Genomic DNA, 17,013 nt, shown 5'->3' with positions numbered 1-17,013 from the left:
TCTGCTTTTTGCAAGGAGACAATGAAAACTTCAGGGAATATGTGTTTAAAGGAATTGTTCAATTGTAGGAGATGAAAACATTGTTTTTTTTTTAGTTTGTAATTAAAGAGATACAATGTTTACAACTACAAACTGTGTAAAATAAATAAGATATAAAATAATATTTGGTTCATACTGCATTATATTAAATCATAACAGATATGAATGTTCAAATGAAAAATTGATTTTCCAACTTGGTTTTATTCTAATCTATGTTTGTGTCATAATGGTTAATTTCATCAACAAAGAATACTTTTTTAAGAGTCTAAAAATAAGAAAGTATAGCTATGTTAAAGAGTCAGAATTTAATGTGCCTGTAGCAAATGTTACAGTATTGTTTTCATGTAGGTAGAGGATTGTAAAAGCTCTTTTGTGTTTTATAAGTTATTTGTGGGAGTTAATGGTATAATACTGTATTAAAACCTTAACAAAATATATTACCATTTGTGCATTGGTAGTATTTCTAAGATATATAGAGAGGGAGGTTGAAGGGGTAAAGAGTTAGTTGGGGGGTCAGATATTATTAAATTTTAAAGAAATAGGCCTTTTTTTTATCTAAGAACTATATTTAATTTTTTAATTATCAAATATGCCAAAATTACTTTGGGCTGTTTTTACACAGCTTCTCAGTGTGGATGATGACATTTAAAACGACCATTAAGATAATCTTCCTTGATCTTGTTTTATTGGAGATACGTGATGTGGTTCAAGTGGCATGGTATGAATACCCTACTCATCAGGAAAAAATTAATACTTTCTTGTCAGTGGGAGTCACAGTGCAAGGAGAATTTGAAAATAAAAAAAGATTAAATGTCATATATGGAGGTAGGCAAGGTTCTCCAGTATGTATCTGCTGCCACTGTAATATTTATATCATGGCTGTATATATAAGTAAACTTGAAAGACAAAGCAGAATGCCAAGAGAAAAAAACCTAGTGTAAGAAAATTGACCCAAATTGTTGTGTGTTTTACCATTGCAAGCTAAGATGTTTGTTCATGACTTTTTATTTCATCAGGCAGGAAACAGTTTTTTCTCTTTGGAAAAACAAACTGAAGAGACTAGCTCTTCACAACAAACACATGATAAAATGATCAAACTTTTGGAAGATGAAAGAGATTACTACAGACAACTATACCAACAACAATTAGAAGACAGCCATTCTATTGGAAGACAAGCTCCAAGTGGGTCTCCAACAACTACAGAAAAAGTTCAGTTTATTTCTGATACATTCTTCCCAGCATTTTTTTTTTTTTTTTTATTTATATATTTATTGTTTAGAAATTTATGATGTGTCTGAAATTTACTTACAAATTGTGTAATACTCATTGACTGCTGTGAAATTTGTGCATTTATTGTCTTAACAATTACTTATCCTTCAGTCAAAAAATTTTGTTTCAAATATTGTAAAGCTTATTTCTGATATGATAAATGGTGATAGAGGAATGAGAGTTTAGTGACTTTTTAAGCCGACCGTACCAACAAATATACATCAGTAGTATTGAGTTTAGTGACTTTTGAAGCCAACTGTACCAACAAATATACATCAGTGGTATTGAGTTTAGTGACTTTTTAAGTCGACCGTACCAACAAGTATACCTCAGTAATATTGAAGATATTGGTAATTCTTACTTAGCTCAAAGATTCCTACACTGTCCTTCATTGGTTTACTTGCTTGTCATTTCCAGTGCAGTGTTAGTGATACAGTCCGTGAAGTTTTATGGATATATTCTCCATACAGAACATCCATGAGAGGATTAGAAAAAGTAGAGGTCATAGAATGTTAGGATGTGGGGAAGGAATGGTAGTCCATTTGAGCTTCTTACCTGCAATCAGTACAGTACATTGTACATAATTAATGTTTACTTGCTGTTACCCTTTTGAAAGTCTTCAACTATTTGATGTTGAAACAAAAAAACGTATGGTACCATTAACATTACACTTGTAATAATCTTTCAGAGATGACAATGTACACATGTTCAGCATGTGGTAAAACAAAATTTATACTAGCTTGCATTATTTTTAACTCAACTTTTCTCTTAGTTTTACAAAGGTAAAGCCTCTCGTCTATCCTTTATATTACAGTAAGAGAAAGTAAATAGATTGTATATTTGGTGTTTCAAAACAGACATGTTAGAACTTATCTTGTTATTTTTATATAACATAGTCATTCTGTGAAACAGCAGAAATAATCATTTCTTTCATTTAATGAATTTCTGTTGCCAAGAAGATTCTGAAGTTTTTTGTATTTCATGCTTAAGTTTCTTAGTTATGACGTTTTTTCTGTGGAAGTTATTGCTTTTTAATAAAAAAAATGGGTAACTTCAAGTATGATAAATGATCTATCTTTGAAACAATTATATAACAAAAGTTGATTACCTCTTTTTTTTTAGTGAATAATTGGTCAACTCCAAATATGATAAATTATTTATTCTTGGGATATTTTTAGTATAGCTTCATCACAAACTGTCACATGCAGAATGACTGAATGTAATCTTTAAAGTAAAAAATTTGGGAAATGTATAAATAACCATTTCTGTAGTGAACTTTATTTTTATACTAATATATATATAGATACTTTTTCAGATCACAGTTGATAGAAATAACCTTGTCTACTATTAAACCTCTTTTAGATTTACTGAGTGAGACTTTAGGGTTTTCTTTCCGTGAGATAGCATATTTTGTAAAATTCAAATGTAAATCTAATAGTAACATCAAGTTGCTCCACAGATATATTTATTGTCACATCTGTCTTGATTTTTTTAGGGTGTTTCAACAGTAAATAATGACACAGGAGAGGTTTTAGAGGAAAGAGACAAGCTACAGAAAATGTTAACTCAGCACAAAGAAGAACTTGAAGAGGTAATATTTAATGTGTATTTTATTATAATTAATTTCTTGCTAAAATATTTTGCTTATGGTATAAAATAATGTTTCTGATCCTCAGTTCATTAATAGCTACTTACAGTCATGTGAAAAAGTTAGGACACCCTATGAAAGCCTGTGTATTTTTGTAACATTTTTGGATATATAGATATTTAATCTCAATTTTAACAATACTGAGAGATTATAGGAATATAACTAAACAATTAAAACTGAAGAAAAGACTTTTCAAGATATTCTGTAAATGTAATTCTACAAAAATGCATATTCTAACTGAGGAAAAACATAGAACACCCCCACATTTATTCCCACTTAAAATGGCTCAACTCACACACAGTTGAACCAGGTGCACATGATTAAAAGATCGTTACTCGGTATTTTAAATGAGGCTTGCCCTATTTAAACCTCAGACATTTAATTTGGTGTGCTCCTGACTGTTGAAGTGAGAGTGAGCACCATGGTGAGAGCAAAAGAGCTGTCTGAGGCCTTCAGAAAGAAAATTGTAGCAGCTTATGAGTCTGGTAACACGGATTTAAAAAGATCCCAAAAGATTTTGAAATCAGCCATTCTATTGTCCAGAAAATAGTCAACAAGTGGAGGGCTTTCAAAACAACTGCGAACATGCCCAGGTCTGGTCATCCAAGCAAGTTCACCCCAAGAGCAGACTGCAAGATGCTAAAAGAGGTCTCCAAACACCCTAACATGTCATCACAGGACCTACAGTAGGCTCTGGCTACTGTTGATGTGAAAGTGCATGCCTCTACAATCAGAAAGAGATTGCACAAGTTTAACTTCCATGGGAGGTGTGCAAGGAGGAAACCTTTGCTCTCTAAGAGAAACATCAAGGCCAGACTGAAGTTTGCCAGAGAGAATGTAGACAAAGACCAGGACTTTTGGAATAATGTTCTTTGGACAGATGAGTCCAAAATTGAATTATTTTGACACCAGAACAGAGGACATGTTTGGTATAAACCAAATACAGCATTCCAAGAAAAGAACCTCATACCAACTGTGAAGCATGGAGGTGGAAGTGTCATGGTTTGGGATTGCTTTGCAGCAGCAGGACCTGGACAGCTCACAATCATAGAATCCAACATAAATTCTATTGTGTATTTGAGGGTGCTTGAGGATCATGTGAGCCTATCTGTAAGAAAATTAAAGCTGAAGCAGAACTGGACCCTGCAACACAACAATGACCCAAAACATACCAGTAAGTCCATCAAGGACTGGCTGAAAACTAAGAAATGGAGAGTCCTGGAATGGCCGAGTCAAAGCCCAGATCTTAATCCCATTGAGATGCTGTGGGGTGACTTGAAATGGGCTGTACATGCAAGAAACCCCTCAAACATCTCACACCTGACAGAATTCTGCATTGAGGAGTGGGGCAAACTTTCTTCAGACCAATGTCATAGACTGGTAGATCACTACAAGAAGCATCTCACTGCACTTATTTTAGCCAAAGGGGGTAACCCTAGTTATTAGGGGGTAGGGTGTCCTAACTTTTTCCTCAGTTAGAATATGGATTTTTGTAAATTACATTTACAGAAGATCTTGAAAAGTCTTTTCTTTAGTTTTAATTGTTTAGTTATATTTCTATAATCTCTCAATATTGTTGAAATTGAGATTAAATATCTATATATCCAAAAATGTTACAAAAATACACAGGCTTTCATAGGGTATCCTAACTTTTACATGACTCTATGTCTGACAATTTATTCATTTGTTAGAATGTTTGTTATAACAAGATATTTTTTTTTACGAGTTATATGGTAAACCTATTACATATAGTACTCATTTGGAATAAGAGGGCTGCTCAAAAAATACGCGGACTGTTTGAATTGAGCGGCTCCAGTTGGTTCCAGGGGAATCTGCTTGGTGTCGCTAGGTTTGCACAGATCAGCTGATTACAACGCCATTTCCCGATTGCAGATATCTTCGTTTGTGTATTAGCTACCCGGTTTTAAGTGAAGTGCGATTTTTTTCGTTTGGCGTATTTCAGAATGAATGATCTGAAGGAACAACGACTTGCTGTGAAATTTTGTGTTAAACTTGGAAATTCTGCGACTGAAACTTTTGCTATGCTTAACACGGCTTACGGTGATGTTGCTATGAAGCGTACAGCATGTTTCAAGTGGCATGAACGTTTTAAGGATGGTTGACAGTCCATTGAAGATGATGAGCGTCCTGGACGTCCTTCCATGTAAACTGACGACCCACACGTCGACAAAATCAAGACCCTGGTGCGGGCAAATCGACGTCTGACTGTCAGGGAGCTTGCTGAAAAGTGTGGGATATCAGTTGGATCTTGTTACGAGATTTTGATCGAAAAATTGAAGATGCACCGCATTGCTGCGAAATTCGGCCCTCAGAACTCGTGAATTTTTGGCCAAACACTCGATCACTGTTCTTCCCTACCCCCCTACTCACCTCACCTTGCTCCTTGTGATTTTTTCTTGTTCCCCAAACTCAAAAGACCCTTGAAAGGAAGAAGATTTGAGACGATTCCGAGATTAAGGCAAATGCGACGAAGGAGCTGGAGGACATTACAAAAGAAGCGTGCCAGGACTGTTTCAACAAGTGGAAACACCGTTGGGATAAGTGTGTGCATTGGGGAGGAGAGTACTTTGAAGGGGTCCCAGACCTGTAACTTCTAAATAAAGTACATTTTGTTTTATGACGTCAGTCCGCATATTTTTTGAACAGACCTTGTATGCAGTTGTGGCAGTATGTATAGGTTGTGAACTCTTTAGAAGTTTAAATGTATCCCAAGATGGCTGGTAGGGGTAATAAAACTTTTATTAAAATAAAGTAGAAAACAACATTTCAACCTTCTTAGGTCATCTTCAGTCATCATCTAAGTCAGCCGTCTTGACTTCAAGTGGGTTTCTTGTCATCAAATGTTGACAGTCAAGTAGGCGGATATCTTAAACAATATCAATATTTATTTAAAACTTGTAAAAATAGCAGTTACAAAAACTATTGCTTATTCATTCTTAAAATCTTAATTAATTTGACTAATTAAGTCAAACACTTCTTTTGTTAGCAGTCACTTTTGCTTAATTTTTCAGTTGATTACAGCATAGTTACATATATCCTTCAAGTTTAAATCATTATGAAGAACTATACCTTGTTAAGCTGTGATGACTTAGGTTATGACGGTATCTGTATCGTGCCTGTACAATAGGAGAAAGATGTGGATTAAGGATAACTTTGTTGTTAACTCACTGGTTTTCTGAGAACAACATTTATTTAGAAATTTTTCTGTTTTATCTTATGCTTTCAATTAAACTAAACTGGTTTTCTCATATGCGACAAAATATTAATTGAACTATCATTCTCTGTAATTTACAATGATGTCTAGAAAAATACTGTTTACAGGGTCTGATCAAAGTGTTTATCAGGGATTACATGGGTCATTGAAAATTAACACTTGATTTTAATACTTGAAACCATGGAAACTCAGTGATTTCAACAAAATAGTGTCTTGGAAAATTTTTTAAATTTCATCTCTCACTTTCTTATTGTTCATTTTTATTAACAACCAACCATACCATTGGGTTTATTTCATTTTCATGAACATTAAAAACACATTGACTTGATAGTATGATGAGTAACAGTTTTCAAACGATGTACCTCCATCTGCTAGTGAACAAGACTCTTTTGATAGAAATCTTGAATTGGATAATGAATGTGGAAGTTTCTCAATCCATCTTCAGCAAATTTGTGTTTCTAGTCTAAGTTTTTATCGGTTATTGCCTAAAATTTGTTAATAAAAGAAAGGAAGAAACAGAGAATTCAGTTGGAAACATTGTTAGAATAAGTGTAATAAACTGAACTGCTATTCATGTTGTGATCAAAAATTTTTCATTAGCCCAGTGTGTGTACCAGGTTTAGTTCATTGAACCCATTCAGTATTGGAGTAGGAATATTGACTAAAATTCCGAATTTATTGCACGATGTTGTATAAAATATGACAAGCTTTTAGTAAATTGTACAAGTATGTTGAACACAGAAAAACAGATGAGTTACAAAGATGTTTGTTCTCAAAATATGTCTGTGCATTACAACATCAGTCTGATTCAGACGGGTTGGAGTGCAACATGGTGCTCATGTCAGGAATAAGTAACTTTTTCATCATAGAGTTTGCATATTATATTTTCATAATCGTTAGAACCCCTGAAATGCATATTTACAGGGTTTTATTTTTGCAGTTTTTCTATGTCATAACTGGTGTTTCTTCTCTTCTACCACAAACTGTTATTGATTCAGTGGTGTAGGATAAAATGAATAGTAGGTAATTTTGACAGCATATACATAATACCATGTTCGGTAACATTCTGTAAAAGGACAGGGTTTACAGGTTGTGACACCCATCCATACACAACTCACGTTAATGACAACCTGTCAACTTATACCTGATTAGGATACCCAGTACTTGTACATTCGTCAGTCTCGGCCAAGATGTATTGAGTTACATTTTAGGCCTCATTAGTGAATACTCAAAGGGCAATTAATAATTTAAATATAGTATTGTAATCTATATTTTTTTTTTTTATTATTTCCTTAAGATGTGAAATGAATAAAATCCTTAAATAATTCTTTCATGTTTTACTTATAATATTATGTCTTGTGATAACAGATATACATGACAACAAACTTGTCAACAAATAAAATTAATCACAACAGTTCTGGTTTTAAATTACATTATCATTTAAATATGATTATATGTTACTGTCTTAAACTTATGGAATGAATACCATGTTAAAATATAAAAGTTTTATTGACCCAAAAGGTTTCAAATTATTTGAAATTTTTTTGTTAGTTGTAACTGTAGCAGTAAACTGATAAACCATTTACAGTAATGGAATGTAATTGTGTAATAAAACTACGAGGTATACAACAATATATGAATTGTTTCAGCAACAGTGCGAGCATGAATCGTTTGTATTTGTTGGTTTGGTGGCACATTGGTAATGAATGTTTAATAGCTGTTAAACTAAAAGTAGATTTGCCCTGTTGATGACTTGAAGTAACACATCCAGTAGATAGTACTTGGTTTTGATTAGATGCTAAAGGTATTTTGGCTCACCTCTTCACAAAAATAAGAGATATTACATCATGCATCTGCCAAAAATATTTTTATATACCTCAAGCCGTGAACAAAGCTCTTACCCTCCATCTATTTATGTGAATAGTGCCATCCTATGATGTGATTATTAGACTATAGCTGTCCACCAGTAGGAGAGCCACACATCTTCCATGTGCAGTAAACCTCTGAGAACTCTAGCATTTATTTCAACATTTTTTCTGCAACTGCTTGTTTTTTAATTCTTGCTTGAAGTCGTGAATGTTTTCAGTAAGGTATTTAGTACAACTTCCTTTAAATTTTTAGCAGTGTGAGATTTTATAGGAATTAAAAAGAATCATTCTTTTATGTGTCTAACTTGCTCAGTACCAACGTATATATAAAGAAAAAATTAGTATATCTGTCTATTTGTCCATTATCTAACTACTTGACTACTGGACCAATCTCAACCAAACTTTGTGGGATAATATTTGGAACAAGGGGCATGTTATTGAGGGGTCACAACCCTCTCCACTGACATTTTTTAAGCTGTTGAGCATTTATAATTTTTGATGTAAGTTAACATTAACTACATTCAATAATGGTGCCATGTTCTTACACCAAACAAGACAATTTCATTAAATTTTCTATTCCACAATATTTTCACAATGTGGAGGAAGGGCACACAAATGTCTAATGTATCTTGGAGAAGGTACAAGCACCCTATGGAGGAATGCAGTGAAAAAATGACCATCACTGTTACAGTAATACATAAACTCAAATGAAGTTTATACTGAGAGTAATTTCTTGAGCTGTACTCACTTTCTACTTTGACCCATGACATTAGAACTTCATTGTTTAAGACACTTCAATTAATTAGTAGCATGAAATGGTGTGAAAGGATAATAATTGGGTTTTGAAACCAGGTAACAGAAGGCACCTGTTCCACCACTACTTCTTCATACAAAGTAACCTGGATCATTGCACAGTGTATACCATGTTTTAAATATATATACATAGTGAATTTGGTGAGGTAATAATCAATACTATAATAATATGTTATTTTATAGTGAAATTGTTTGAAAGTTAGGATTTTTGTGTTATTTATTATAGCATCCACCCCTACATCTTTTTAAAGTTCATCACCTGGACAAAAACAGATTTCTCATTTTGCCTATAGTCCTCATCTATAGTCCTACTGAAAGTTGTATTCTTGTTGTGAGGAGAGTACTTTTATTGAAAATTGTGTTCTGTGATAAAGAATCTTGAATATCCAGTGTGAAATTTTGTTGTGGATTTTTATTTGTTGTACCATTTGATAGATGGCGCCACATTGTATATACTGTTTTGAATTGTAACTTATTAATTCAATTAACACAGCTTTCCAAACTATTTTTAAAAAATCACCAAGTTTGCTAAAATACTGAAGATAAATAATTGCCTTTCCTGTTTGAATTTAATTAAACTTTTATTGTGGTTTCTAAATCATAATCATGACTTACACAATGATTTTACAGTATCTACAACACATTTCAAACCTTCATGCTAGTATCTTTGTCCACTGTCTGTCTGTTTTCTGAGTTTAGAGTCAATAGATTGAATTAGTACAATGGCTTAAACTTACACCTAGCAGAGATGTGGTCTTTGTTTCATGCTCAGTCAGTTTGATGTGACATTTTTTCCAGTCACAGAAAACTTGTAAACATGTTACTTGCAAAGCCTACTTTCTTATGTGGGAATAATTTGCAAACATAATAATACACACACACACACACACACTTGTAGTGCAACATACAGGTCATTCACGTTTTTTCATTTCACTGTTCAACTTTAAACAACAAAAATGCTGTTCTTACAAACTTCTAAAATAATTTCCCTTGTGGTCTTGACATTCCCATTTTAATTCTCATGTCTCCATTATTTTACTGTTGGTAATTATATCTGTCTGTAAAGCAATATCTTGTGAGTAGTTAATAGCTGGACTTGAATGTTTTTCAATTTCAGTTTGTTTATGTATTGAATAATTATTGTTAGTTGTGGCTGTATTTATATGATTAAGCTAAGGTTCACCAGCATCTTGTCATTGGTTGTTTTCTCAGATGAGCTATTTCCTTCACAATTGTTCACACAATGTTCTAAGAAATGAGAAATTGTACCAACCTACCTTTTCAGGCTTTTTAATTTAGTTTTTGTTCTTTTCTTTTTTTCTGCACTGAACTGATATACCCCTTTTTGTTTGTCTTATTACACAATGTGATTTAAATACCTATATTTGCAAAATTTCCTTCCATTAGGCATTTGCAGCAGTTATTCTCACTTGTGGGTGCTAGCTAACTGAACATCACTTGTCGGGGCAGAATGACCACTGGATAGCAAAATGCATGTTGCAACTCGTGGTTGTAAGCTGAAATCTGGTGCCCCTTCTGTGTATAATTACTATGTTTATGCCAAATAAATGCATCTGTGTGTGTGTTTTTTTCCATAATACATATGGAGCATTTAAAAATTGGAAGCATATAAAGGTTAATAACATGCAAGTGATAGATTAATAATGATTCATGTATTTAAAAAAAAAAAAAAAACTGTTTCCAAGGTTATGGCAAGCTATTATTTTAGCAAATATGTATAAAAACACCAAATTAAACATTCTAATTTTTTGTAAGAAATAATTGTTTGTTTATTTTCACTACATGTACTAGATTTTTTTAAAAATCATTTTAGCTTATCTAATGTTATGTATGTTATTTCTTTATTTCATAGCAAACAAATGTGTTTTTAGAGTTTCTAGGATACTTGGCAATCCTTCTGGAATTAAGGAGAATAAATATACAGTCCTGCAATACTCCTAGTGAATCTGGAAAGTTGGCAAGATTAATGTTATATAATAGTAATTGAAATACAAAACACAAAGTTTGTTATTACTTAAATGGTAAAAATACAAAATTCTGGTTTTTCACAATATATGAAACATGTACACGAACATTTTTAATATAGAGTTTGGGACCTCACTGAATGAAAGGCCCTTGGTCTAGTGATAAATTTAAAACTGCTGCCTTTTATATTTGGTATAACCCATTGCATAGTCTAACAGTATGGAACCTCATGCAGATGTGACAGCCTTATGTCACTCAGACATTCTACTCACACACCAATTCTTCCATTTCATTGTTTTCATTTTAGTAGAGTAAAGGAAGAAAACTAGCTTCACCAGTCACACTGTGCTGAGAAGGTCTGTAAGAAGAATTCCTCTTGAGATCAGTGATAACTTGCACCCTTCAGTTGAATGTTGAGCTTGTATAATATAGACCAACCCAGTACATTAAGAACTAAGCCATTTTGTGTGGTTAGGCCAGCCAGGTGGGTCTTGTGTTCTCCTTGGGATGAAGGTCTGAGATCGTTTCTCTCTGCACTTGTTTATTCTGGTAAGTATTTCTGTAGCCAGTGGGTGACATGCTTCATGGATTTGTTTCCTTCCTGATGCTATAGTTTTGGAAAGGAGCTCATCTTTATAATTTCTTTACCTGCATTAGCCTTCTATCATCTTATCAATGTTGAACTCTAGTACTGTTTATTTTGTTGTGAATAGCATTTCTGAAGCTAATAGTTTCTTTACTTGAATTTATATTTCAGTTAGATATTCACCTTTCCACTTCAAAAGTGTTTCTGTTGTTTCATCAAGAATGAAACTTTGTTGAAATATGTAATCCTCCTATTATTGGAGGATTATAATTTAATGGTGATTGCATAGTAAGCTGGCATGTTAAAAATCTTGATAACCATGAGGGTAATAGCTCTTAGGAAACATTAATTATTACAGTCAAGGAAATATCTATCATTTCTCTGAAAAATGATATTTATGTTTTGGTATTAATAATGATTCTCTTTTAAGAATGTTCCTTTCAACATAATAAAGCTGCATTTCTTGTACTGACAACAGTGAAACTGAAATTTTGAGTTCATTTAGATAAAATGTTCTTTAATTAATAACAGTTGCAACTGGACTATTTTGCAACATTAGAAGGAAAAAACTGTAAATGGTAAGTTTAAATAATGAAATTATTCTGGTTTTTTCAGATTGCTAGTAATACTACATTCATTTCCTCCAATGGTGGAAAATACTTAAATTAATTATCACAAAATATTTTTATCGAAGCCTGGCAGTATATAATTTTAAATGACAAATATATAATTTCTTATGTGATAACTTAAAACTAGTACTTTCTTTCTTTGTGTTTAAGTTCAAGATAAATAATTTAAAATTATTTTCTTTTAGGACTAAGTAATAAATTTCAAAACATGTTTTGTATAAGAAAGTATGTTCTTATGAAAATAAACATCTTACAAAATTATTAATCACTCACATCATCACTATAACTTGAAATATGGATGTGATTGAAATACCAGGAACTCTTTAGATGTAAAACTGATGGGAACCATAGAAATCAAAGTAGTAAGACCATACAATGTTGATTGTTACTAAACGTTGGGTAGCATGTAAATACTCTATGATTGATGACATTACTGAAAATTGGATGAGATGTGTTGAAACATTGTGAAATATTCTAAAAGGGGAAACCTAACATAGCAAATACCAACAATATTAATGGTGTTCACATCAGTCTGTTGTTAATTTCTTCTGTAGAACAATTACCTCTACAGATGACCTTGATCCATAAAACTGGAGTTGTGAATGGATGTATGAAAAACAGTACATGTGAATACCACCTCCTTGTTTGAAACAGCAGTATTTTTTCACAATTATTCTGAGTGACAGTTTTAATCCGACTTAAGTTTTATCATGAAAATAATTCATTTTTCTAACCTATGCTTAAAACTTTTGCTTTAGAATATGAATTTTGATAGATTAAGGAACAAAAGAAATTTTGAAGCATCACATATCATTGAGAAAACCTGGAGATTTCTGGAATAAAAGTTATAAAATATAATAAGTGTAAAAACATCAAACTTTGGATTTTACTGGATTTGTTTTCTAATATTTGAGTAGTGAAAGAAAATAATGTCTTTCCTCAAATTATATGATTTTAAAATGAACTTAAGAAAAATCCAAATAATTTAGTGGTAAAGTTGTTTTCATTATTTGATTAACTAACTGTTTTGTTACCAGTTGTGTGTAAATATGACGGTAAACAAGGAACATGAGCTTCTGGATGTAAGAAAAGACAAATTGATTTCTCTGTATTATCGTTACGGTGCTTGCAACTTAGTATGAATACTCATAGAATTAAAACATTTTGCATTTTGCTTTATTGCATTTTATAAATAATTATTTTGTTATAGCTGAAGTACACCATTAAAGTGCTCAAACAGGACAAGGAGAAAGCTGTAAACTTGTATAAACAAGTAAGTTTGTTTTTTCTAACACTGACATCCACCCAAATTGTTAAACCAGTTAGTTTTATAAAGTGATGATGTAGCGGAATCAAAAGTAACATTATAACAACAGGACAAAAAATTTCTGTAAAGTTATCACAGAGTAGCAAAAGGAAATAACATAGTAGCAGGAAACAGTAGCACATTAAAGTAGAGCTTGGTAATTAACTAAATTAATTGATTATCTATGAATGTCAAATTCATTAATTAGTTTAATGTAATATAATTGATTAATTAGAATTATGATTAAATCAATATCACTAACATAATTAACTAATTGAAATTCATGTTTTAAATTATACTTATTATTTTGATTGATTTATAGCTTGTTCAGTTTTTGGCTCATAGTGCTTGGGCCATGTAAGAAGGGTTGACTCATATGAGATTTTAGGGTTTTGGATTCACTTCCCATTGCCACCAAACATGCTTGTCTTTCAGCTGTGGAACTGCAATATTTGCTTGTTTTTGTATAAAGCTACTATGACCACCATCCCTAATGTTAATTTGACAACTACTCTAGAGCTGTATGATTATTGGTATTTGCTAATCTATTAATTGAGAGGCTTGTTAATTAATTATATTCAAATAAATTGACTCGGATAGTCTTCCCTGTGTATACAAACAGAAAAAATAAGGGTGTATGCCAGATTTGTAACGTTTTGACCATTACATTATTCTAACATAATATTAACATTATTGTGATTGATTGTTTTTTAAGTAGTTTCTCAAATTACACATTTTAGAAGATTGGCACTTGGGCATTTTGTGAAAAACATATTTTTTGTTAAAAAATATCTTACTATAATTATTTTTTAAGCTAACCAAGACATTTCCTATTTGACAAATAAATTTATGATCTTGACTAATAACTATCATTATGTTTGTTTTTAGAATATAAAACTCAAAACATTTTAAATGAACAAAGAAGAACTTATTAACCCATCAAGGATGTCCCTTCCAGCTTTCATCTATAACCACCCCTTTATTACCCATGTATTCATCCAATCCAACATATCATTGCAAAAACCAACTATTTGAAAAGTAACACTATATAAACTACAAAAGACTCCTATGCTTCCAAAATGTGAACTTATAATCTCTTGTTTTATTGTTTTCACTGCTAAATACAAATATTTGATGGGTCTATATCATCAATACCCTCAGTAGCATTAAACACCTCACTCAAATCATCTCTGACCCTTTTCTTTCAAGAGAAAACAAGTTTAAAGTTTTAGTCTTTCTGCATAGAACAATTCCACAATCCAAGGTATCATCCTAGTGGCTCTTCTCTGAACCTTCTCCAACAATCCAGTCTCCTTCTTGAGGGAAGGAGTCCAAAACTGTACACAGTACTGTAAATGAGACCTTACAAGTGATCTGTACAGTGAAACAATAATATTCAACATTTATATACATGCTACTCAAAATCCTAACTTTAATACACTGTTTAAATGATTTAAGTGATTTTTCTATTACAACACCAAGATCTTTTTCTTCAGCCACAGTATTTAATGTACTCCCATTTAAATCATAAAAATAATTTTAATTTTGTAAACCTACATGCATCACCTTACATTTTGGACAGTTAAACATCTCCTGCCACTTACTGGCTCAGTGCATCAAATGATCTAAATTTCCCTGTGAGTCTTCAATGTCATTGAAAAAGTTAATTACCCCAAAAGTCTTAATGTTATTTGCAAACATCAATATTTTGTTAGTCATTCCAGAGTCAGTATTATTAATATAAATAGCAAACAGCAGAGGACCCAGTACAGAGCCTTGAATAACTGCTTATAGTAAAAGGCAGTTATCACTGCTTATAGCTGTGATTTTGTCAGATCTAATTACATTTATTTTTACTCTCTGCTTTCTACTTTCCAACCAATTTTCTATCCATTTTAATAACATTTCCCCCACATTCATTGATTTAAATTTTGTAATATGTCTTTTGTGAGGCACCTGATCAGATGCTTTCTGAAAATCAAGGTAAACCAGATCCACAGAATTTCCTTTATCAATTCTTCCAGTAACATCCTCAAAGAATGTCAGAAAACTTGTTTAAAAAAATATTTTTTTCCTTAATGAAACCATGCTGACTCTTTGACACTATGTCAAACTGCTTTAACTTTCTCAACATGGGCTTTACCAATTTGACTGACCACATGACCTCTTTGTACTTGTTTAAAGTCTTTATAGGTTTAATACTTGTATATAATTTGACAGTCTTTCAGCTAACATTATAAGACTTTCACATACAAAAAATAATATTTTTTAGGAAAGTATTTGTAATAAAATAAAAGATTTGTCCATGAGTGTAATGAGTATTCCTTTTGATTAGTCCGTCTGCGGAGAAATTTTTATGTTAAAATTTAAAGTTCTTTTCATCATTTCAAAAATCCCAAATTTTTTTTTGTGTAATCCCTAAAACTTCCTAAATACATTGCAAACCTTATAACTACCAAAAAAAAAATCTAAATTACTTTTTTCCTTCTAGAATGACTTAAAATTCTTAACACAAAGTTACTTTCATTTATCCTAAGAAGCTTATAACAGTATTCATCTCTACATAATTAAGTTTTATTTTTTTATTGCCCTTTGAACCTTGTCTAAACTGTGAATCACTTGAAGAACATGCAGGTCATCATATTATGTTACACTATGATCATTAAAGTGAATTAACCTGAGGAACAACATATTGAACTTGATGCCATAAAAAGTCAATACCTCATCTGAACAGTTGTATCAAATCTTGAGAGGTCATTATAACAAAAAGCCAATACATCATCAGAACGGTTATATCAAATTTTGAGAGGTCATAAGAAAATGACTGCAATGAATAATTGCTGATGTAACATAGAATCTTCCTTGAAGAAGTTGAAAATCAACTTTACTCATCACCCAAACATAGGTACAGAAAGTGAAATTTGGATGAAAGAAATGTAACAAAAAACTAAAATTGCAGTTGCTGGGACAAACCTGTTTCATGCTAATCCAATAATTAAAGTCATGGGTTCCTTTTGGGCATTTTTGAAGGGTCACTGTGGATTAAATACAATAATTTGATCGAGGATTTAAAGTTGTATGTTATATAATAAAGAGCTCCAGCAACTTTCATAGAAGTCCAGAAGGAACTGCTGAACAGAAATTTTTTATTCCATTTCAAAGAATATTTCTGTTACTAGAAGAATATGAATTTTATTTATCTTTGTCATTTTGTTATGGTAACTTAATTAACATTCTTTGAAATATATACCCAAAGGCTGAAAGATATTCTTGATGTCCAGAAAAAAAATGTCATTACTTGTACTTTTACTTTTGATATTCTTAATCAGCAATATGAATATGACTTTTTAGGCAGGCATTTATTTGGTGGGATATTAAGAATATCCTGGGTCCTTGGGGGCAAATATATAGATTTAGTGTGATAGGGCAACATATTTCTTTTATGGCAGTAGAAAGCTTCTTATGGATAAACCAATTCTAATACCAGCAGAGAACTCTAAATGTTTATCAAGAGTATATGACACTAGAATTGCCATTATCATAATAACAAGCAGGCAGAAAATTTTGGCTATTGCTTCCAAGTTCTCAGAAATAAAAAAAATGTTTGCATTTCTGCAGGACACTATACGACTAT

At 31.9% G+C, this 17,013-nt stretch overlaps 1 protein-coding gene across 4 annotated transcripts in view; it reads left to right on the top strand.

Annotated features, from left to right (window-relative positions):
• The window catches only part of LOC143247486 (uncharacterized), a 105,728-nt gene that overhangs the window by 56,143 nt on the left and 32,572 nt on the right, over positions 1 to 17,013 (top strand). For all 4 annotated transcript variants that reach the window (XM_076495711.1, XM_076495710.1, XM_076495712.1 and 1 more), the window contains exons 12-14: positions 1,056 to 1,247; positions 2,804 to 2,899; positions 13,284 to 13,346. In XM_076495711.1, coding sequence (XP_076351826.1) covers positions 1,056 to 1,247; positions 2,804 to 2,899; positions 13,284 to 13,346 — 351 coding nt within the window. The remainder of the gene's footprint in view (positions 1 to 1,055; positions 1,248 to 2,803; positions 2,900 to 13,283; positions 13,347 to 17,013) is intronic.

This window comes from Tachypleus tridentatus, chromosome 3 (assembly GCF_004210375.1).
Source record: "Tachypleus tridentatus isolate NWPU-2018 chromosome 3, ASM421037v1, whole genome shotgun sequence".
Taxonomy (NCBI): domain Eukaryota; kingdom Metazoa; phylum Arthropoda; class Merostomata; order Xiphosura; family Limulidae; genus Tachypleus; species Tachypleus tridentatus.
Note: the sequence above shows the minus strand (reverse complement) of the source record. Positions and strands in the feature narration are given on the sequence as shown.